Below are 22,076 nucleotides of genomic sequence, written 5' to 3'. Positions count from 1 at the left end.
GCCGCCATGATGGAAGAAGCGAGGGGGGGCACGGTGCCCTCCTCGAGCTCAGTCAGCCTCGGAGGAGGAACTGACCGAGGATGTGAGGAACCTCGAAGTCCAATTCGAGAAGGTTCGATCCCGTCAGGAAGATCCTCGGGAGATAACCGAGGAAGACGACGATGGTGAGGAAGAGCGGCCTTCCCTTCCGGCGCAGCCGGATCCTAGGCCTCAGGATGGCTCGGCGGCCATTTTGTCTGCCATCCAGTCCTTATGCTCTGAGATAAGAACGAGATTCCCACGGCCCAGGCCGGAGGACCCGCAACCTGGCCCGTCGGGAAGTCCTCAGAACAAACGACGGAGGACCCAACCCTCTCCTCCGCTCGCCCCCGTAAGGCCGACAGTTCCCTCCTCATCCTCCCACGAGTCGGGAGATGACGGTGCGTTGGGCTCGACGACGGGTTCTGAGGGCGACGGCGACGACGGAACAGGTCTCCCGTCGCACGGGCCTCGCCGCCCGACGAGATTGGCTCATTCCACGCCATGATCGCCAGGGCGTCCGAATTGTTCCAGCTCTGCCCGGAGGAGCAAAAAAAGGAAGGTTTCCTCTATCAGCGCCGGGAGGCCAAGAGGAAGACGGTCATCGCGGTGCCCCTAATCGATGACATCTGGGAGGAGGGCCTGTCGGTTCTCAAAAACCCTCCACGGCACCAGCCAAACTGGACCGGTACGAGAAGAAGTACCGGGTCCCCGAAACCGCTCCCCTGTGCCTCAGGGCCCAGCCAACGCCAGACTCGGTCGTCTCGGCGGCGGCGAATAAGAAAGCGGCGGGGTCAGGAGTCTCGACGTCGAATTCCCCGCCGGACGGCGAGGGAAAGAAGTTGGACGCCATGGGGCGGCGGGTCATTTCGTCGGCGGCGACGACGATCAAAGCGGCCAATGCCCTGGCGATTGTGGCCCGTTACGACAGGGAGCTCTGGTTTAAGCTGGCCCCCATATTGGACTTCTTGTCGGACGACAAGAGGTCCGAGGCCCTGGAAATACTGCAAGAGGGCGAGGTGGCGTCGGACCACGCCATAACGATGGCAACCGATATTGCCGATACCGGGTTCCGCCAGCTGGGCAACAGTGTTTGCCTACGACGACGGGGTTTGGTTCCGGGCGACCGACTTCCGTCAGGACGTCCAGACCAGGGTGTTGGACATGCCGTTCGACGGCAGCAACCTGTTCAGGAAGGCGGTGGACGAGTCCCTCCAAGCCATAAAAACGGACACGGAGACTTCCCGTGCACTATGAGCCCTTCAGCAACGACGGCCCTTTCGGAGCTCCGGAGGCAGACAGGGTGCCTCCAAGGGATCCATCGGTGGCTCGTCGTCCTACCGCCAGGCGACACGCTCCTCATCTCAGGAAGCCTATAGGGGTCACGGCAAGCAGGGAGTGCCTCGCCGCCGTCGGCAAGGTGGCCAGGGCGGCAAGGCCTCCACCTCCAAGCAGGACTGAACCGGCCGTGGTCTCGGGCCCCCACCGAAGCACCCCGGTGGGAGGCCGGCTGACGAATTTCGTCGGCGTGTGGAAGTCCATCTCCACCAACCGTTGGGTGTTGGATACCCTGGCAAGAGGACACTATCGAATTCCTGAGGAAGTGCCCTCACGTTCCTCCTGTGGCCAGGAAGGAAAATCACGTCCCGCAACTGCTGTTGGAAGTACGGGCGATGCTCAGGAAAGGCGCCATCGAGCTTGTCCCGAAGAGGCTCCGGGGTGTACTCAAGGTACTTCCTTGTCAGGAAGAAGACGGGCGGCTGGCGCCCCATCCTGGACCTTCGTCGTTTGAACAAATACATCAGATCACAAAAGTTCAGGATGGTCACCCTCCAGCACATACTGGGACAGCTGGAGGAGGGCTACTTTCTATCGTCGTTGGACCTGGAGGATGCTTACTTCCACGTTCCCATCCTCAAAAGTCACCGAAAGTGCCTCAGGTTCGTCGTCCAGGGAAGCCACTACCAATTCAGAGCACTGCCGTTCGGATTGAAGTCGGCCCCCAGGCTCTTTACCAAGTGCTTAGCACCAGTGGCGGCGCGGCTGCGCCTACAGGGGATTCACGTCTACCCCTACCTGGACGACTGGCTCATCCGCTCAAGGACGAGGGAACTCGCCGTCGAACACACTGCGAGGACCGTCCAGCTACTCACAAACCTGGGATTCGCCATAAACTACCCGAAGTCCCACCTGGTGCCGTCGCAGGTGGCCCTGTTTCTGGGAGCGAAGTTCGATACAGTGAGGCGCCTGGCGGCCCCGTCGGAAGAACGGACGAAGACCATTCTAGGCAAAGTGCAGCGCCTGCTAGCCACGGACGTGGCCAGGGCGAGGTCCATCAAGTCCCTCCTGGGGATGATGTCCTCTTGCATCTACCTGGTGCGCCTCTGCAAACTACGGATGCGCCCTCTTCAAGAATTTCTCGACGCCCGTTGGATACAGACGACGGGCACCTTCGAAGACAGGGTCCCCCTCAACGAGGTGTTCCGGCGGGCGATTCAGTGATGGGGCGTTCGAGCGCACCTCACGGCGGGCAAGGACTTTCAGACGCCGGGGTACCAGGAGACGGTGACGACTGACGCCTCCCTGGAAGGTTGGGGCGCCCACACCGGAGATCTCCACGCAAGAGGCCTCTGGCTCCCGGAGGAGAGGCCCCTGCACATCAACGTCCTGGAACTCCGAGCCGTGTTCTGGGCTCTCAAATCGTTCCTCCCGTCGCTCAAGGGCAAGGTGGTGCGGATCTTCACGGACAACACCACGACAATGTTTTACATACGGAAGCAGGGAGGCACCAGATCACCAGCCCTATCCAAGGAGGCACAGGATCTGTGGCACTGGGCGGTCGCCCTGGGGATGTTCCTGGTTCCCTTCCACCTGGCAGGAGAAAGCAACACCATCGCCGACTCGCTCAGCAGGGAGCTGCGCGCGTGTCACGAGTGGGAACTGCGCCAGCATCAGGTGGATCAACTCTTTCGACGATGGGGCAAACCCCAAATCGACCTGTTCGCAACAGCGACGAACTCGAAGTGCAAGAGGTTCGCCAGCAGGTTTCCCCAGCCGAGAAGCATGGGCGATGCGTTCTCGTTCCCCTGGGACGGTCTATACCTGTATGCGTTCCCTCCGTTGCCGTTGCTGCTTCGACTCATCAACCAGCTCAAGAGGTCCCGGTGCAGGATGATCCTCGTCGCACCGGCGTGGCCGAGGCAGATCTGGCTCCCGGACCTTCTGGACTTGTCAACGTCCCCTCCCATTAAGCTGTTGGCGGACGCGGACCTTCTCTCCAGAGAAGGAGGCGCCATCTTCCACCACGACCCGGCGTCGCTGAACCTGCAGGCTTGGCTCCTGCAGCGCTAGAGTTGTAGAGAGGTTCTTGCAAAGGCCAGGGCGTCCTCGACTCTCAAATGCTACGGTCATAAGTGGAAGAGGTTCTCTATCTGGTGCCGTGCACAGAAGATCAACTCCCTACGGATTACGGCCCCTCAAGTGCTGCCGTACCTTCTATCGCTGGCAAAGGCTGGGCTAGCCCATGCCTCCATTAAGATTCATCTGGCGGCGATCTCCAGATATACCAGAACCACAGGACGGACGTCCCTGTGGTCCCATCGACTGGTAAAAGAGTTTATGAGAGGACTGTTCTGGTCGTTCCCGCCGGTGAAGGCCCCGGCCCCGGCGTGGGAACTTAACGTGGTGCTGACCAGGCTCATGGGGCCCCCATTCGAGCCGATGCACTCCGCACCTATGAAGTTTGTGTCATGGAAGACTGCGTTTCTGGTGGCCATTACCTCCGCACGACGAGTGGGAGAGATCCAGGCCCTATCCTGCAAAGCACCGTACTTGATTTTCCATGCCTCGAGGGTGGTGCTTAGGACGCACCCCTCCTTTATGCCCAAGATGCCGTCGGGCTTCCATCTTAACGAGCCCTTGGTGTTACCTGTTTTCTTCCCGTCTCCTTCGTCGCCGGCCGAGAGGAGTTTGCACTCGCTGGATGTGGCTAGAGCGCTGAAGTTCTACGTGGACCGCACAAAGAGTTTTCCGGAGGACATCACAGCTGTTCGTGAACTTTGGACCTGTGAATCAAGGGAAGGCTCTCTCGAAGTCTTCCATTTCCAGATGGCTCTCCGGCTGCATCATGCACTGTCACCGGTTAGCTAACCGACCGCTGCCAGGCCGTCCGAGAGCCCATTCGACCAGAGCGATCGCTGCTACTACGGCGTTCTTATCTGGTGTGCCCCTGCTGGACATCTGCAGGGCTGCTACGTGGAGGTCGACGCACACCTTCACGAGATTCTACTGCGTCGATCGGGATTCCAGGGAGGAGTCCAGGGTCGGCCAAGCAGTGCTGCGCAACCTGTTCGCTTAAGGTGAGCCTGGTGAGGAGGTAAGAGATGCTTAATGTTGAGTTTTTTGTATTGCTTAATGTTGAGCCTTTTGCCACCTCCCGTGGTTGTGCATGTGTGTACTACTATTTAATCTTATATTCATGAGCATGTGAATCCATGCAAGACCCCGTGCTGGAGAAGGAACAAGTTACTTACCTGTAACTGTTGTTCTCCAGCAAGGGTCTGGCATGGATTCACATGCGAACCCTCCCACCTACCCCTCTGCGGCTCTTCACTGGGTCATACTGCCACTTCACGTGCTACCAAATCTGAAGATGGCTGCCAGAGGCGGGGCTTAGGTGGAGGGCAGTCATTGGCTGTGGTCAGTATGACGCAGAGATCAGTGATTGGTTACTACTAGGAAAGACAGATCAGAAACGAAACTGATACTGATTTTTTCTTTACCGAGGATTCCCAGCCTGACGACGGGGAATATTCATGAGCATGTGAATCCATGCAAGACCCATGCTGGAAAACAACAGTTACAGGTAAGTAACTTGTTCCTTACTATCAACTTACTTTACAGTAAGTTAAGGGTAGTAGACCCTGTCAGTTATGCAGTGACACTCAGCTAAGAAATCACATAGTAAACCAACCCTCTTACCAGGCTATGTTTCTGAATAGTTGATCACAGATTCAAGGAACAGTATATAATAACATTAAGGATAACACAGTTATACTATGTAAGTAAGACCTTCTGATGTAATCTACAATTACAGTTGCTTTTCAGCTCAGTGGAACACAGACTAAAATATGCAAGAACTCTACACTAATTTAGGATTGCACCAGGCAGACCATGGTCAGGTACACCTAAAGAACACCTTTTAAGAAGGGCACACAGCTATTCTAGGCAGGTAAAACCTAATGCTGCGATATTGATATTTGATTTCTATCGCGCTCATACACAAGTGTTTCAGAGCACGACAAGGCAAGGGAGGGGAACAGAGGAGAACAAAACAGCGATCTTACTAGGCCCAGTGCCATTGAGAATGTGCAAGTGCATGGGAGAGGGGGAGGGGAAAGTGCATGGAAGGAGGGAGAAGTGGAAAGTGCGAAGCAGAGGAGAAACAGATAAATAACAATAAATAAATGATAAAGGCAACAAACAGTGGTAGTGCAGCCAGCAATTTGCAAGTGCTAGGTTTAAGGCAGCAGAAAGGGTAGGTCTGATAAGTGCAGGAAGAAAAAGTGGGGGGGCTGCATGGGTACAGATACAGACCCCAGTGCAAGGGGTGGCCCGGAATGGCAAAACACATTCAGGTAGGTAAGAACTTTTGTAACTGCTCACTATCAAAGTTACAGTTACCAACCAACTAATTTACAAGTAAGTAAACTTGTGAACACTTGTTCTGTCTTCTAGGCAATAGGCCCAATCCTTATAAAGTGTTTCCCTTATTCTTAGAGCATGAGTGTTCTCGGTGGCAGGAGGGGGTCACTAGGTCTCTAGTGTCCAACAGGCAGTTTAGGATAGGTTCTTAAGTAGCAAAAGTGAGTTCCTGAGGAAGACAGGTCAAACAAGTAAGTATTTCACTTTAGAATTAGTTGAGAGTGTAGAGACTTGTGAGAAGATACCCTAGGAGGCTCCCTGCAGTGGGCCTGGGTGCACTGGATGAGAGGACTCCCAATCACAAGAAATACCCCCAATGCTACACAGGAATCACAAAGGCTTAGGGTAGGTAAACACCCCGGCCAACACAGTACCTTGGCACAGAAGAAGAGTTGCAGCAAGAAGAATTCCGGATTTTCAGCAACAACCAAAAAAGTCAATGAATTCCTTCATCATGAAGACAGAGGACACTGGAAGGGCTTCTGCAGCAGGGATCACGGGGAAGGCTCCCGGCAAGAGGTTCGTAATGGCTGGATGCAGCTCTGTGGTTTTAGCAGCCTTTTCAGGAGCCAGAAGACCGAATAACGCTGATTGGATATGCATCGCTAATCTGCTCCTGCACTCTGGTGAGGGGACTTCAAGGAGTGGAATCACGTCTGTGGAGGTCCAGCAAGATACCACCAAAGTTTCACCTCGATTTGGAATTGTGAAGACCATGCACCGCACGATGGCTCGAGGTCCCAGGGTATTGGAGTATTGCAGCTCGCAAGGTCGCAGCATGATGTTGGATGGCTCAAAATGCAGGTCTTCTTCAGTCTAGTGGCTCTCACCAGGCTCTGGTTCGGGGTCATCGTTTTCGGGGTCCCGGGTCACTTAGAAGGAAGGGTAACAGCAGAATGCAGCTACACAGCAGGCTCTTCAGTCCCTGGAAATTATCTCAGCTGTGTTTTCTTCATCTTCCTCTTCCTCTTCGGATTCAGGTCCAGTGGTCGATCTACCTCTCCAGCTTTCAGGATCAGACTTATGCAGGAACCGAGCCAATTAAACAGACATGCAACATTAAAACTTGGGGGCTTGGCAGTCTTTTCAGTACAGCCAGCCTCCCAGTATGAACTGGATTCTCGCAGGCAGGCTGGAATATGCTGGGTTTTGGGCTCCGCCCTCACTTCCTGCCTTCCCAGACACTCATAAACCTGGGCAGGCTTGACCAAGGTCTCCCGGCGAAGACAAAATGGACACAAATGATTTTACCACCCCGGAGGTCAGGGGAAGTAACAACAAGGGAGAAGAAGTGTGAAAATGGAAAAAAGAAGACAGGGGCCATTTTGGTAAAATGGCACCCATGGGTGCCTTTAGTGCAGCTGTGAAAGCACCGAATTAGGAAAGGGGTTCACTGCCACCGGCCATGTAAGGTAAGCTTGTCCTTGCAACAGAATTGTTACAGTGCTAGTGAGAAGGGGATACATTGCATCTCCCCAGCACTCCACATAAGGTGGGATGGGCTGGTTTTTACCTAACAAACTGTAGAAGGGATGGAACTATCCTTTCTACCCTTAGGAACTGTAGTTCTCACAAGGTTAGCCAGCAGAAGTGAAAGAAGAGCCCCAAGAGCAACCCTGCAACAATAATGACATAGATACCAAAAGTTGCCAAAGAGGATTATATTAAAAGGACACCATGGAGAGTCTTAAAAATGACACCAATGAAAAGGGTAAAAGGATCTGTGAGTGTGGAAAAAGGTTCCCACTCACTGAGGTATAAGGAAAAATAATCTACAAGTCCAGCAAAAAGTTCTGGGGTTACCACAAGTGGGGTAGATTTAGCACGAAGGTTAAAATCTTACCAAACACTCGTTAAGTTACTTTCTGAGGGCAGATACCCACCTTGTGGGCTGGATGCAATGCTCTGAACAGGAAATGCTGAACTGTAATGCTTGCATATTTATGTGTTTTTGGAATATATGTATTTATTTACATGTTTGACATTTTGTGTTTTATGGTCTTACGATATTCCGAAATAAACAGACTAATACTTTTTGTAAAGTTGCTGTAACCATGAAACATTGACAGACTGATCAAACGTGGCGTAAATAAAAGCTAGGATGTTAAGGTAGAAATCATTAAACATGTTCCTCTGCTGGAAGCTCTTTCCATCTGGATGTGTGTACACCAAGAGTCGGTGGTCCTGGATTGTCTCCAAGGTCTGCCAAAAGCCGGGGAAGAGGTGAGTGCATTCTCCCAGTCTGGAGAGTCGGATGCATCAGGATTAGGCCTATGTACCTTAGAACACCTTCTGCACTAGATTTGGATAGCACTGGAAGAGATCATGAAGATCCATTGGAGGGTCTATTAGAGGGTCCTCGGGTGTGTGCCTAGTGTTATACCGCGGAAGGACTTGCCCTGCTGAATGGACTGGAGGGCACTGAATCATCAGGAACTAGTTTCCATTCTGAGGGATACCCGGTGAATGCGCCATTGTTGGGCTTTAATGGGACATGGAGATCTCACTGTCAGCATAATGAAGGCATGTGCACTCGAGGTCTCAGGTAGCCCCCCCAAACACCCCGCAGACAGCCACCCATGGGGAAATGAGTTAACGGGCTAAAGAAAGATGAAGAACAAGTACTGCAGCAGAGGAGTCTCAAAATACGCCTGTAGAGGAGCCTTTCAAATGAGCTCCCACCGGCACAGACATGAATGCAGGCTACATGGTGAAAGAGCGCAGCAACCCGTGCACAGAAGTCAGGAATGATCAGTCCTGAGGTACTCTGTTCAAAGAACCTGAGGGTTTGCATCGGAAAAGGACAGCTCCAGAATGTCAGTACTTTCAGTCCTTCCTGGTGGGTTTGGGTGAGGAGAACACAGCCGCAAAGAGCTGGAGCGGCACCCCAAAAAAGAATTAACTAATCGGAGTACAAGAAAGAGCAGAGCCGTGGCTAGTTTTTCAGAATCTAAGTGATTTGACCGCGGTACAAACTACCGCAGCCGAAACATTTGTATGAGAAAGGTGCGAACTACCAAAAGTTTGCACCTTTCTCATGCGAACACACATACATACTCACACCCACACACACACACACAACACACCACCACCCACAACATTAACAAACCCCACTTACCTTCATCTTCACGCTGGGTTCCTGCAGCGCCAGTTCCCTTTCAATTCCGTGATCGGGAACCGGCGCCACAGGGTCCTTTTCTTTTTTTTTTTTTTTTATTGAAGGCTGCAGGGGTGTCTCCCGCAGCCCCTGCTCACTATACCATAAAGTATAGTGAGCGGAGCGACGCGGGGGACACCCCCGCATCCCCAGTTTATTTTTTACAATGCTACCACCAAAGGTTCGAACTTTTGGTGTTCGAACCTTTGGTGGTAGCATTTTTAGAACTTTTGTTCATTGCGACCAGTTTTTGTCAGTCAAATCGGCCTATACCAGTTCTTCAGCACCATCTGCCAGTAGAGAAGGACCAGTAACTACACCCAGATGTGCGTGCGGGGAGGTTATTGGAGTAGGTTGTCCATGCATGCCATCCAGCTATGCTTTCGACAGCCGGCTGCTCAGAGCGCCCAGCTCTCCCCCCTTCTCAGAGATGAGATCCCAAAAGCAGAGAGAACATGGGATGGAATGTGTGAGTACCAATTAAAAGAAACATTTCATTCTAATTCACATTAATAAAGTGAACACATTAACTCACACACTTTGCTCAAGTATTCACTTACCAGTTTCAGTAAATCGAGGAACTTGTGAGCATCTTCTCCAGTAGAAAGGTCCACAAAATCCTTTGGCAGTCGGTAGCTCAGGTAAGGGCTTGGCTGTACTGTGACTTCACTGGTTGTGCAACGGAATGCTGGACAGTCCTTGGGGAAAGGAACAGGCAACGCTGGACAATCAACACATGACACGTTTACACTCACATTTCATAGCACAGCACTAACATTCGTCAATTAATAAAATGAGACAATCCGATCACTCACAGAAAATTATTGGTAATGTGAGAGCCTGTGGACTGAAAGCACTAAGTTTCTGTGAGTGATCTGGTTTAGAGAAATGGGACATAGCCCGTACAAGTAAACTCTACATCTGGGATTCTCAAGGGATCCATACGCTCGGATCTACTGCAGTTCACTGGGAGGATGCAGATTCTTTTTAGAGAAGGCGGGAACATGCAAGGACCATGTCCTCTCATTAGAATATGGACTAGTCCATCTAAAGCCCCAGGACGGACTCAGAGTGTTCTATAGAGAATAAGCATCGTGGGGATTTCTCTCCTTAGATGGAATCCATGTAGGACAAAGAGATGGAGAAAATCTCCTTTTTGTGGAAGTGGTTTGTAGGAGGAACCCATTTAATCTTCACCAGGACACTGGAAAGAAACACTGCTGCAGCTCTGCCCAAGGCCCTGGTTGCACACACAGTAATAGCGACAAAGGGCTGCATCGATCAGTGCCCCCATGCAACAAAAGAAACCTCAACTCACATTACACCAAGTCACGGCATATAACGTGCTGGGAATCTGAGAAGTCAGAACTTGGCTTGGACAGCAAATACTGCCAAGACATGGGACAGCTAGAGTTCTCTGTATGCTACTAGGCCCTCCTTTCCAGCCACTGTTGGGTAGAATTTTCATTTTGTGTTTAATTTAATAGTGATGTCCCCCCCACACGTTTTGATGGACGATTGGATTTGAATCTACCTGTCTTGAGTGAGTGAGAACCTTTTTTCTCCCTCTTTTTCTGTGACTCTGGAAACCCTTTTTGGCTTTCAGTAATGGAGGCTGCTTCCCTCCATATTTTTATTGGCTTCTGCATTTTATGATTGCAGCGCACAGCACCAGTGTTGCTGGGAGCTCCTTGAGCTTCCCTCTTTGGTTTTATTTTATTTTCCTTATTGTTACCAGGATGTGGGGATACTTGTTATCCTACCTAGGCTTTTTCACCCCTCCTTATGTGATATTTTCTGCCGACTTTGTGATTTTTACACGTAGGCTGCAGTCGCTGCTGTGGTAAAGCGCACAGGGGTCACCATTGACTGAAAATGGTGGCAGCCGTCTTTTTTCACCAACTCAGAATGACTTGCCCTTTTAAGAGCCTTCCTCTGCTAACCTGGGTGGAGCGGCGGGGATGGGGTGGAGGGGGGGTGGAGTCCTGCTCACTCCTTTATCTTCTAGAGGCTCCCACTGGGAAGCCCGACCGGAGGCGCCATTGTGTCTGGAAGGACAGAAAGCCGGGAGGATACCACAACTCCTCAGGTCTTTGTCCTACAGTGCGTCTACTTGGAGCCTGTTCTCACTGGGTGCTTGACTGTCTACTTGAGACAGCCACCACCCAAAGTTTGAATGGCGCATTCATGCCGAATGGCTGGGTTACTGCATAAAAGGCGAGGGCCTTGATGCTGAAGCAAGAGTCGAGCAATGGAAGAAACGTTCCTAAGAAAAAGGAAGTCTGCAGCCACCTCTGACGACTGCCAAGCCGACTGAGTTACTGCTGCAGCACGAGCCCTTTCTTCTGTGTGACAAGGAAGATCCAGACTGCACAACTTCCTCTCTTGGACTGGTGAGCCTAACCAGTCTCGAGACCTGCTACAGTTTGAGCCATCCCACGAAGGGCTGCGACCTTCCAGGCCTGCAATACCCGAATACCCTGGGACCTCTGGCACTACTGTGGTGCATCGTCTCGTCGAGAGCAGTTCCGGCAATAACCTTGTGGGCATCTGTCTGGGCCTACAGAGATTTCATCCTGATCGTAGAAGTCCCCACAGAAGAGACGAGGAACGAGAGAAGGCAGAAAGTAGCCAGGTGACAACCGTCGCTGCTGAAAAGCCTGTGTCGAGCCTCCACATCCAAGTGCCGTGAAGATCATCTGCTGGGCATTTCTGTGGTTGAGTCCGACCGTCTGCTCCCGCCAAAAGATCTTCATCCAGCCACCAAGGAAAGAAGCCCGAACCGGAGCTGCTGTCTTACCTGGTTGACCCGCCGGTGACATTGCTTTTCTTCATCATAGAAGGTACTATAACTCTTGGGTACTTACCTAGACAGTTTTCGTGTTGCTGTTTCACTCCTCCTGAGCTTTTTGGGTCACGTAGGGGTGGACGACCCAACGTTGTTCTCCCAGGCCTAAGGACATTCGTACTAGAAGCTGAAATCCTTCAGGAGTCCACCCAGTCCCCCAGAACCCTGTGAATCAACATTTGTTACTTCCTACGAAAAGTATCACCTGTACATTTTGACAGCTTTGACAGTGTCTGCCTTGTTTTGTTCTGCCACCCACGGGTCTCTGGTCGACCAGTGCCCCCATCAGACTTTCCCCAGATAGGGATGGCCTTCTAGAGTTTAGGCCTGCACAAAGGCATCTAACTTAACAGTATTGCTATTGATTTGCTATCCTAAAGCTACAAGCTATTCTGTTTTATCTAAAGGTCTACCATTATTGCTACTGCAAATGTCTTACTGTGATATGTGGAAAACTTTCCTTACTTACCTGAATTGTATTTTGAATTGAACATTGCATAGTATTATATAATTAATAAGCATATCTACAGTGTGCAAGTGTATCCTTGACTGCATGTGTGCTCAAAAGGTCTTTGTACTCTACTACAGCCCTTCTCCATCCTAGGCTAAGCCTGGCTGGTCAGCCAAAGCTACCAAACCTTTTGGGTAGTTCAGGCCAAACCTAAGAATTGGAGCCCTGTACTCCTAAGAGTGAGTCTTCTCCAATCCTACCGCAGGTGGACTTTAGTAAAACTCTTAACACCCACAAACACACAAAATAAGCCACATCTCAAAAGTTCAAGCTGTACACTGTAGGTCCGATTGAATAGGCCTGTTGCCCCCAGAAAGAAAAAGTACAAGGTAATGCAAGAGTCAGCAAAAGGGAAAATTAAACTCAAACATTTCAAGAACTACCTGGTGAAACAAACTCCCATGTACATGTGAAGTCTCAAATCCAAAAGAATGACCATCTGCTAGAAAACCAAATCTGTGCTCCCAAGAGGGAGACCACGCGTCTCAAAATGCAGTGCATCAGTTACCCTTTTAGTAGTCATTGAATTCTTAGCCTACAAATGTGGAACACATTCTACTTATTTAGCAGATGAAATACTGTCATGATGAACTCTTTACCCCCAAAGGCTTCCATGAAAAAAAATGGACACCAAAAGCGACCTAAGAAGGCAGGTAGACTTCTGCCTTCAGTTTTTCAATTCTGAGAACAAAACCTAAGGCACAGTAGTTTATCAATAAAAGGGACAACCTGGTCACCGAAATCAGAGGAAGGGTCTCTGCGAGACATTCAAATCACTGGCAGGTTTCTGAGCAGACCCCCGATGCACCATCACAAAGTCACGATACTAACATTTTGTAATCTGTGGATGTCCGAGTTCACTGCTCCTTTTTTCAGGTCCGGGCTTTTTCGTCAATGAAAAACATCCAAAATGAGTTTAACTGAAGCACTGCCTGTGTGCAGGTGGGAGTGGGGGACAGGGCGAGGAAGGTGTTAGGGAGTTTTGCTAAAGTCCACCAAAGGTAGGACTTGGGAAGACTCCCACTTGGGCACAGGGCTCGGACTCCTAGTATAGGCCTGAAGCACGCAAGTATTCTGATAGCAATGGCTGAGCAGCAAGGATTATCTCACGGGGTAGTAAGGGCTGTAGGGAGGTACAGACAGCCTAGAGCATTCACATAGGCCAAAGAAACACGGACATACTAGGAAGGTAAGCAATATAGCATACAGTAGGCAGAATCCCAGCACAAATGCAGTATTCACAGTCAGTCACTTTCAGAATAGCTGCTTCAGGAAAGAATGAATAAAACAAAACCAACACAAAGCAGGTAAATACTTTTCAAGACTTGCAATACTTTTTCAGAGGCCTTAGGCTTTAGCAGTCCATCCCTTTCTAGTTATGCGTGTCATGACAGGACAAAGTGCACATGGCAAGTGAAATATGCACAAGATCACACAGTGAATAGCTTGGAGTCAAACATGCACTCAGGAACCAAGGCAGATGTACACTAAAACCGAGGATGTGCAAGTAGAGCGTGACAAGATTACAAATATATACAAAAAGAGATGGGGGTAAGCGCTAAGAAGCTCCTTATGAGTACAAAGAAAGTTGGCAAGATCCTTACCCACAATTGCTGTTACCAACCAAGCCAACACTCTCGACGGTACAGCAGAAAACAAAGACCAGTGGAGTATCGGGGTCCTCCCCTGTTTCTGGTCTTCACAGAGACACTGGTGGCTGAGCAAGCTTTCCCATGGAAACCTGCCGAAGACAAAAGTCAAAGGCCCACCCACCCTGCACAGCAGAAGGACCAAGAAAGGACAATCCGCCTTGAATTGGCAAACAAAAAAAAAAAAAAACAGCGTCACCATTTTGGGTCAATGGTCGCTCTTCTGTGCACTACCGCAGCTCTGAGTACAGTCTGCAAACACAATTTACACAAAAGTAGGTAGGATGCCACTAGCCATTCAGATTAGCTTGTCACTATAACCAAACGAGAAGTGAAAAAGGGGATACAGTGCAACCCCTCAGCCCTCCACATAAGGTGGGGTGTGCAGATCTCAGAATAGAAAAGATAGGAAGGAAAGACAATACCCCCTGTCCTTGGGAACATGTGTTCTCACAAGGAAAATAGCGGAAAATAAGAAGGGAAGCCCAAAGGCCTCCCAACAACACTGCACAGAGTGGGGCAGTGCCAGATTCCCTAACACTTGGAGGAAAGCCGGACTCCAAGAAATAGGTATGGAAAGAAGTTAAGCAAGTGTCCCATAGACAAGAGTAAAAGAACGAGTGTGGAAAAAGGTTCCCACTCATTCACTCATTCAGGAGACCTGACCAAAAAAGCCAGTAGTCCAGCAAAAGGTGCCTGTGGGGCTCACCGGTGGAGGAGATTGTACATACAAATTTATATCTACCCAACAGAAGGCCCTTGGATAGGATAATTAAAACCAAAGGCCCCGAAGTGGATGGTGGCAACAGCTTATAAACACTGCAGCGTTACCTAGTGGATATTCGAAGCAGTCAAAATGCTGGTCACCGCTGTAAGGTATTGCAACTCAATCCACTGGTAAAAGTCTAGGAAAGATCTTTGGGGTCTCCCGAAGGTGCGAGATTTAATAAGCCTTAGTATAGCGAGCACCACATCATCACCACGGCAGATGAATTCTAAGTGGCCTACATCACACGTTTATTAAATGAAATGTGCATCTCTGTTCCCCGTGTCCGTTTTAGCCATTTAACAGTCATACATGTTCCATAGGTGAAAGAAATACATGTACATGAGGTTTAAACCGCATCCAAACCAAATGGTACATATGCTGCTTACCTGCTCTGTAGCTTCCATGTTACCCTGGACACTGCGGAGATGGTTTCCTGAAGTCAGCTCTTCCCAGGTGAACAGCAGTGAATCAGTTATTTCCCCAAAAGGGTTAAAATCAATTAACCATATTTTACCCTAGAATCATGAACAGAAAAAATGCATTCACAAAACAATCCATTAAGTATGGAGAACAGGACAAGCTCTAGTCTTTCAAAACTTCAGGTACATTTCATTTTTATATATAACGTCTTATCCCATGTGCTGAAAACAACACAACCGTGCAATAATAAAAGCACAATCATGATTGTAGAGCAGGTAGTGTTTGATGGCAAGATGAAGTTTAATGCCGAAATGTGACAGCAGATGTGCTTTTTGAATAGTGCCATCCCTGCAATAAGCGAACGATGAGATGGTGTTGCAGAATTGCACAGTCTAGGGGGTGGCAGAAAGGACTCCAGAGCACCCACCCGCCATCTGAAATGAGGCTCAATATTAAAAGACAAGACCACTCAGGAGACGGACCAGCAGGAATGATTTATTTTCTCTTCCGATTCAAAAGACCTCATCTTGTTGAAACTCTGTGCTACTAAGCCCAGCTAACAAGGGGTGTGTTATGTACAAAGGGAGGCTTTCACATAACCAGTAGTTTAAAGGTAAAGAACCTTTTATTTGCAAGTTGATGACATAAGACGACCCCCAGCAGGAGGAGTACAATCTTCCCACTAAGGCCCTGCTTCTTCACTGGCTCTCCTTGGAACCCTGCTATATAAGATGCAGTTCTATGTTCTATAGTATCTAAGTGACAATAGACATAGTGAAGGAAATATTATACACTCATGGTTTAACAGGTAAACATTGGAAACACTGCACATCCTAACACCTCTCCTCCTTAAACATAACAAGTAACTGTGTGGGTGAGGACCCACTAAAATTGAAACCTGTAAAACACATATTGAACAACTGAAATTGAAACCTGTAAAATAAATATTATACACTCGTGGTTTAACAGGTAAAACATTGGATGCGCTGCAAGTCCTGGCACAAATCAAGAGCATAGATATATGACATCTAGTGGTTGATTAGGTAGAATCACCAGAAAGTCCCTGTCTCCAACTAACTGAAGACAAATTAACATTGAAACGGAAAAGCCACCCTTTCCTTATTCCAAATAGCTCCTCCTTTGACCAACACTGACGAACCCAAGTCTTTCACAACTTGCTTGGGTTCAGAAAACAACGAGGCTCCTTTACGAACTTTGGTGGGGAGCTTGACTTTAATCCAATCACCCTCTTTGACCTTGAGTTCCCTACAACAATTCTTCTGATCATACCTCTCCTTGGATCTAACTCCAGCTTCAAAAATTCTCCTTTTTACACTCTCTAGATCCACATCCACCATTTTTGATTTGCCCATCCAACCTGGACATAAATGAGTATTTGGTTTTCTTCCTCTCAAGATCTCAAATGGACTCACGCCTGTGACACTATGGGTAGCTAGCCTATACTGGAACGTGCGTTCCATCACTGTTCTCACCCAATCTCCTCCAGTAGCCACCGCTATCCTAATAGCCTCCATCAGAGTCCTATTAAATCGTTCCACACACCCATTACTCTGGGGATGATATAATGAAGTATTCACCTGCTCAATCCCATGATTCCCTAAGAATTCTTTAAACTCTCTGGAAACAAGTTGGGTCCCATTGTCAGACAAACACTTTCTTGGAAACCCTTCTCTCCAAAACAGTTGTTCCAAAAATCTGATTATACTACTACTGGATATGTCCTTGAGTACACATACCTCCGGCCATTTTGATAATAAATCCATGACTACTAATAGGTAGCTATCTCTGCCACCACCAATATTAAATGGACCGAGGAGATCCAACGCAATTTCGTCCCAAGGGACACGCGGGGACTCCCTCACTACCATGGGAACTTTTTGCACTTTCAAGCCTTTGTTTCCCTCAATACATTCCACACAGTCTTTGACTTGTTCCTCTATGTCCTTGTCGATACCAGGCCACCAAAATTCAGACCTCACAAGTCCCTTCGTCCTGGCCAGACCTAAATGCCCAACATGGGCCAACTCCAAGACAGACTTCCTCATACCGACTGGCACAACCATCTGGTGACCCTTGTATAAATAACCATCCTGAATCCATAGCTCCTCCCTCACTTTGGCAAAACCATTCATCTCGCCCCTGTGGCTCTTAATTTTACCTTCTGCAACCAGAGTAAGTACTCCTTGATATACAACATCCTCCGTGCAAGACACATCCCACTCACTTTTCTTTAATGTTTCATGCACCTGGAATATTTCTGCACTCTCCTCTGAACTTGTAAAGTCACTATCGTCAGAAATTTCCCTCTGGACAGATCTAGACAAGGCGTCTGCAACCACATTAACCTCCCCCTTTACGTGGAGCATGGTATACTGTAACCCTTGCAATGCCGTGACCCATTTCATAATGCGTCTTGACACTCTCTCCAAACCACCTTTCGTAAAAATTCCAACCAAGGGTTTATGGTCAGTGCAAATGGTGAAACTCCTCCCCCACAAGAATCTTTTAAATTTCTCGACACCCCAAACGCATGCTAAAGCCTCCTTCTCAATAACTGAATATCTAGATTCTGGGCCCTTCAAAGACCTGGACGCAAAAGCCACAGTCTGTAAACCTGTTTGATCCTCCTGCATCAGAACAGCCCCAACACCATAATCACTGGCATCAACAAAAAGCAATGTGGGTTTACTTTCCTCAAATATTTTCAAAATGGGAGCATTGACAATAGCCTCTTTTATCATAAAGAATTCTTTCTTGCACCGGTCACACCATTTAAAAACGACTCCCTTGCGAGTGAGAAATCTCATATTCCTCGACATTTCTGCTAACCCCTTGACAAATTTGCCGTAAAACTCCACCAGTCCCAAAAATGATAGTATGTCCCCTTTAGACTTAGGCTCCTCCATTCTTTTTATGGCCTCAATAGCCTCCTCCTTGGGTCTAACCCCTTCCCCAGTGATCTCATGACCCAGGTACACCACTTTGTTGGCTTTAAAAGTACATTTTTCCAAGGCAACGGTGAGGCCTGCCTCCTTCAAAATATCCAAAACTCTTTTCAAACGAACATCATGCTCCTTCTCATCGCTCCCATATACAAGAACATCATCCTGATAACACATCACCCCTTTTTCACCCCCAAGTAATTTATGCATAATACTCTGAAACACACTTGCGGCTGAGACCAAACCAAATGGCATGCGAACACACCTGAACAATCCAATCGGGGTGATGAAGGCGGTGAGATCCCTGGAATTAGGGTGCAATTCAACCTGATGGTAGGCCGATTTAAGATCTAGTATGGAGAACACTTTTGACCCAGTTACTCCCACCATCAAATCATCTATTCGGGGAAGAGGAAACCTGTCTGCCACAACCATGCTGTTTAGATGTCTAAGATCTATACAGAGCCTCAAAGACCCATTGCCTTTTCTGACTACAACTATAGGACTGACCCATTCAGATGCTTCTATCTTTTCAATGACACCATCTCTTTCCATTCTCTTGAGTTCTTCCTCTACATCTCCTCTAAGAGCAAGAGGAATAGTTCGCAGTTTTGCAATCTTAGGGACAGCTCCTTTCTTTAGGCGAATTACATGTACAAAGCCCTTAAGACACCCCAATTTCCCAGATAACGTGGTTTGTATCTCTGTGGGCTCTCCTCCCGCAACAGACATTACCTGCTCGGGATGACTTGCCTCAAGCCTTATCTTCAATTCAGCTTGATCACTCCATGACAACAATTCACCCCCTCTGTTGGTAACATACACACAACCTTTGGCCTTCCTGTCCTTAAACTGTAATTCAGCATCAAAGCAACCTATAATATCTATGGGAACATCTCCATAAGTATTTGCTTTAACAGTATTTTCCCACAGAGTACAACTATCGAATTTGTTCCTCCACACTTCCACACTTATCAAGGTGTAGTCAGCACCACTATCCATTAGCATGCGTACGGGTACACCTCGAATTACAACCTCAGCATAAGGTTTCTGCATTTTCACTCTGCCATTGACAGCATTCACTGTAAATACCACTTCTCTGCCATCCTCACAATATGACTCATCTTCATAACTTGCACTTATTTCATGCACTTGATTTGACCCAGCATTAAAATTTCTACAACATCGGGCAATGTGCCCTCTCACGCCACACTCATTGCATATGATATGAATAGCAAAGCAATCCTTATCCGAGGCTATATGCGACAAGCTTCCACATCTAAAGCATCTTCTCCCTGGAAAACCTCTGGATTGTCCTGAATCCCTAACCATCTTGAAAGAATTCATGTCTTTGGGAATCCCTCTGCTATCTTTTGCAGGAACCCATTGACGCCATCCTCTGCCAGTTGCCGGTCTGTTCTCTTCGCTCCTTTTAGCATTCTGCGAGGCGCGTCTTGGATTCCACATGCTCTGCCTCTGAACAACCTTTGACACCTTCAGCACTGAACCCTGACTCTCATCCAACTTGGGTTTACCATTGTTCACAGTATCCGATTGAAGAACCTCAATGCACTTATCTGTGTGTTCCACCATTTTCGCTATCTCAATTGCTCGATCCAAAGTGGGGTTCCTCTCTTTCCATAGTTCTTTCCTAATACTGTCATTGGAACATTTATTCATTAGCTGGTCTCTCAAGTGCTCATCCTGACAGTGAGTGAATTTGCATTTCACTGCTAAGCCCCTTAAAGCCGTGACAAAATCCTCGATACTTTCCCCATTCTTCTGCTGTCTCGTGGCAAATTTATATCTTTCCAATATAATGTTCTCCTCCACTCTAAAATGCCTGTCCAGTTTGGCTAATGTCCTTTCATATGGACCAGCATCCAAAATGTCAGAAGGCTCCGGCAATCTCTTTAAGACCTCTTGGCCTGCAGTTCCCAAACAGTGAAATAGCAATGCCTCCTTGCGCTCATTGGAGTAGTTGGCACCAAACGCTGCTAAGGCATATTTGCTGAATCCTTCCTTCCAGTCTTCCCATCTAACCCTGGGTTCACCTGGCACTGCCAGAAAAAACACAGGAGCAGGCACATTTGCCATGTCTCAAAGTTGCAGAATAGAATAACAAGCTTGCAATTCTGGTTTAACCAATAGAGCTCCCACCCAAACAGGTAGGTGACACTAATTAAAAGATAGCTGCTTGGTTATGTACTCACCCTGGAGCGCCTCACCAGGGTCATCGGCGGCGACTCCTTTCTCAACCTTGCTCAGTGTGGGGCCAGGGTGTCCAATGGCCGCTCGGAAAACACACAACCCAAAATCCAATTATAAAAGTGCCAAAGCCGTGTCTTTGCCAGCCCGGTCTCCACAAGTTCAACAAAATTGCAGGGGTCCAATTCCAGCTCCCGCAGACCACGGAGCCTCCAGGGGTTTTCCTCTGGCGCTAGCAATGTCCCTCCGGTGGGTGCCACACACTGGATGTCAGGCCGTCAATAATCCACTGAAAAAGGCCCTCCCTCAGGCAAGTCAGGCTGGCTCCGCTCCACAGCCAGCACACTAGATCTGTAGAAAAGGCGCTGGGGGTCGTCCTCCGGGTCCCAGTCAAAATCCTCGTCGCCAAATGTTATGTACAAAGGGAGGCTTTCACATAACCAGTAGTTTAAAGGTAAAGAACCTTTTATTTGCAAGTTGATGACATAAGACGACCCCCAGCAGGAGGAGTACAATCTTCCCACTAAGGCCCTGCTTCTTCACTGGCTCTCCTTGGAACCCTGCTACATAAGATGCAGTTCTATGTTCTATAGTATCTAAGTGACGATAGACATAGTGAAGGAAATATTATACACTCATGGTTTAACAGGTAAACATTGGAAACACTGCACATCCTAACAGGGTGCTCATCAGTCTGTCAAGATGGTCAAACATACATTAAGTCCTCTGTCCAGAAATACTATTCTAACCTACTTTCTCTCCCCACTGCACATAAGAACATATTTAACAACCAAGAAATACTCTTGGGCCTTTATTTTTTTATTTATTTATTAGCATTTATAAAGTACGCATCAGCCCTGAGGCATCGTGCGCGGTTACAAAGATGATGGCTGGTTACACAGATGAGCATACTTAGTTACAGGAACCACAACGGCGAGCAGATAGGAGAAAAGTTGAGAGGAGTTAGGAGAAGGAAGGAAGGGAAAGAGTTAGTTGAACAGTGTAGTCTTGAGGGTTTTGCGGAAAGGCTGTGAGGGAGGTTTCAGCTCTGAGAGCATTGGGTAGGGCATTCCATAGTTTAGGTGCTATACGAGGAAAGCCGATACCTCTTGCATTTGCTCTTTTGACGGGCGGTATGCGTAGTTGGTTGGCGTAAGGGCTTCTTCTTGGACGCAGGGAGGTGTCCCTAGCGATAGTTTCAGATAGGTAGGGGGAGGCAGTGAGGCTGAGGGACTTGTGTGTCAGGGTGAGGGTCTTAAAACTGATCCTCTCAAACTAGGAGCCAGTGGGCGGCCCGCCTAGCCTGTGTGACGTGGTCTCTCTTAGGAATACTAGGGGCTGCTCAGAATGCATGGTTTTTGACAACTTGGAGCCTGTTTAGGTTTTCGGCTGAGATACCTGCAAGGAGAGCATTGCAATAGTCCAGTTTAGCTCCAATGGTGGCTCGTGTGATGGAAAAGCAGTTTTGGCTAGTTAGAAAAGTTTTTATTGCATTTATAAGTTTAGTGGTGTGGGAGGATGAGGCGGCAATGGCACTGACCTGCCGCATCATTGAGAGGGTGGAGTCTAGGTAGATTCCAAGAGTCTTAACGGAGGAGGAAACAGGGATGATGGTGTTGTCTATGGTAAAGTTGCCATATTTTTGGTCAGTTTGGGCAGTATTTCTTTGGGGCCTAGGAGGATGATCTCTGTTTTGTCTCCGTTTAGGCAGAGTCCATTAGCTTGGATCCAGGCTTGGATGATGGTGTACATTTGAAGGAGGGCTTGCCCAAGGGAAAGGGATGGCTGCTGGCTTCTGACCCCTACACTTGTGTCTTTTTACCGGATGCC

At 48.6% G+C, this 22,076-nt stretch overlaps 1 protein-coding gene across 1 annotated transcript in view; it reads right to left on the bottom strand.

Annotated features, from left to right (window-relative positions):
• Positions 1-22,076, bottom strand: part of CDC123 (cell division cycle 123) — a 219,538-nt gene that overhangs the window by 10,047 nt on the left and 187,415 nt on the right. The window contains exons 11-12 of the mRNA XM_069627790.1: positions 15,042-15,170; positions 9,439-9,576 (exon numbers count right to left, since the gene is read on the bottom strand). Coding sequence (XP_069483891.1) covers positions 9,439-9,576; positions 15,042-15,170 — 267 coding nt within the window. The remainder of the gene's footprint in view (positions 1-9,438; positions 9,577-15,041; positions 15,171-22,076) is intronic.

The sequence above is a fragment of the Ambystoma mexicanum genome, chromosome 12 (assembly GCF_040938575.1).
Source record: "Ambystoma mexicanum isolate Mex_15411 chromosome 12, UKY_AmexF1_1, whole genome shotgun sequence".
Taxonomy (NCBI): domain Eukaryota; kingdom Metazoa; phylum Chordata; class Amphibia; order Caudata; family Ambystomatidae; genus Ambystoma; species Ambystoma mexicanum.
This window is presented reverse-complemented; position numbering and strand designations above follow the sequence as displayed.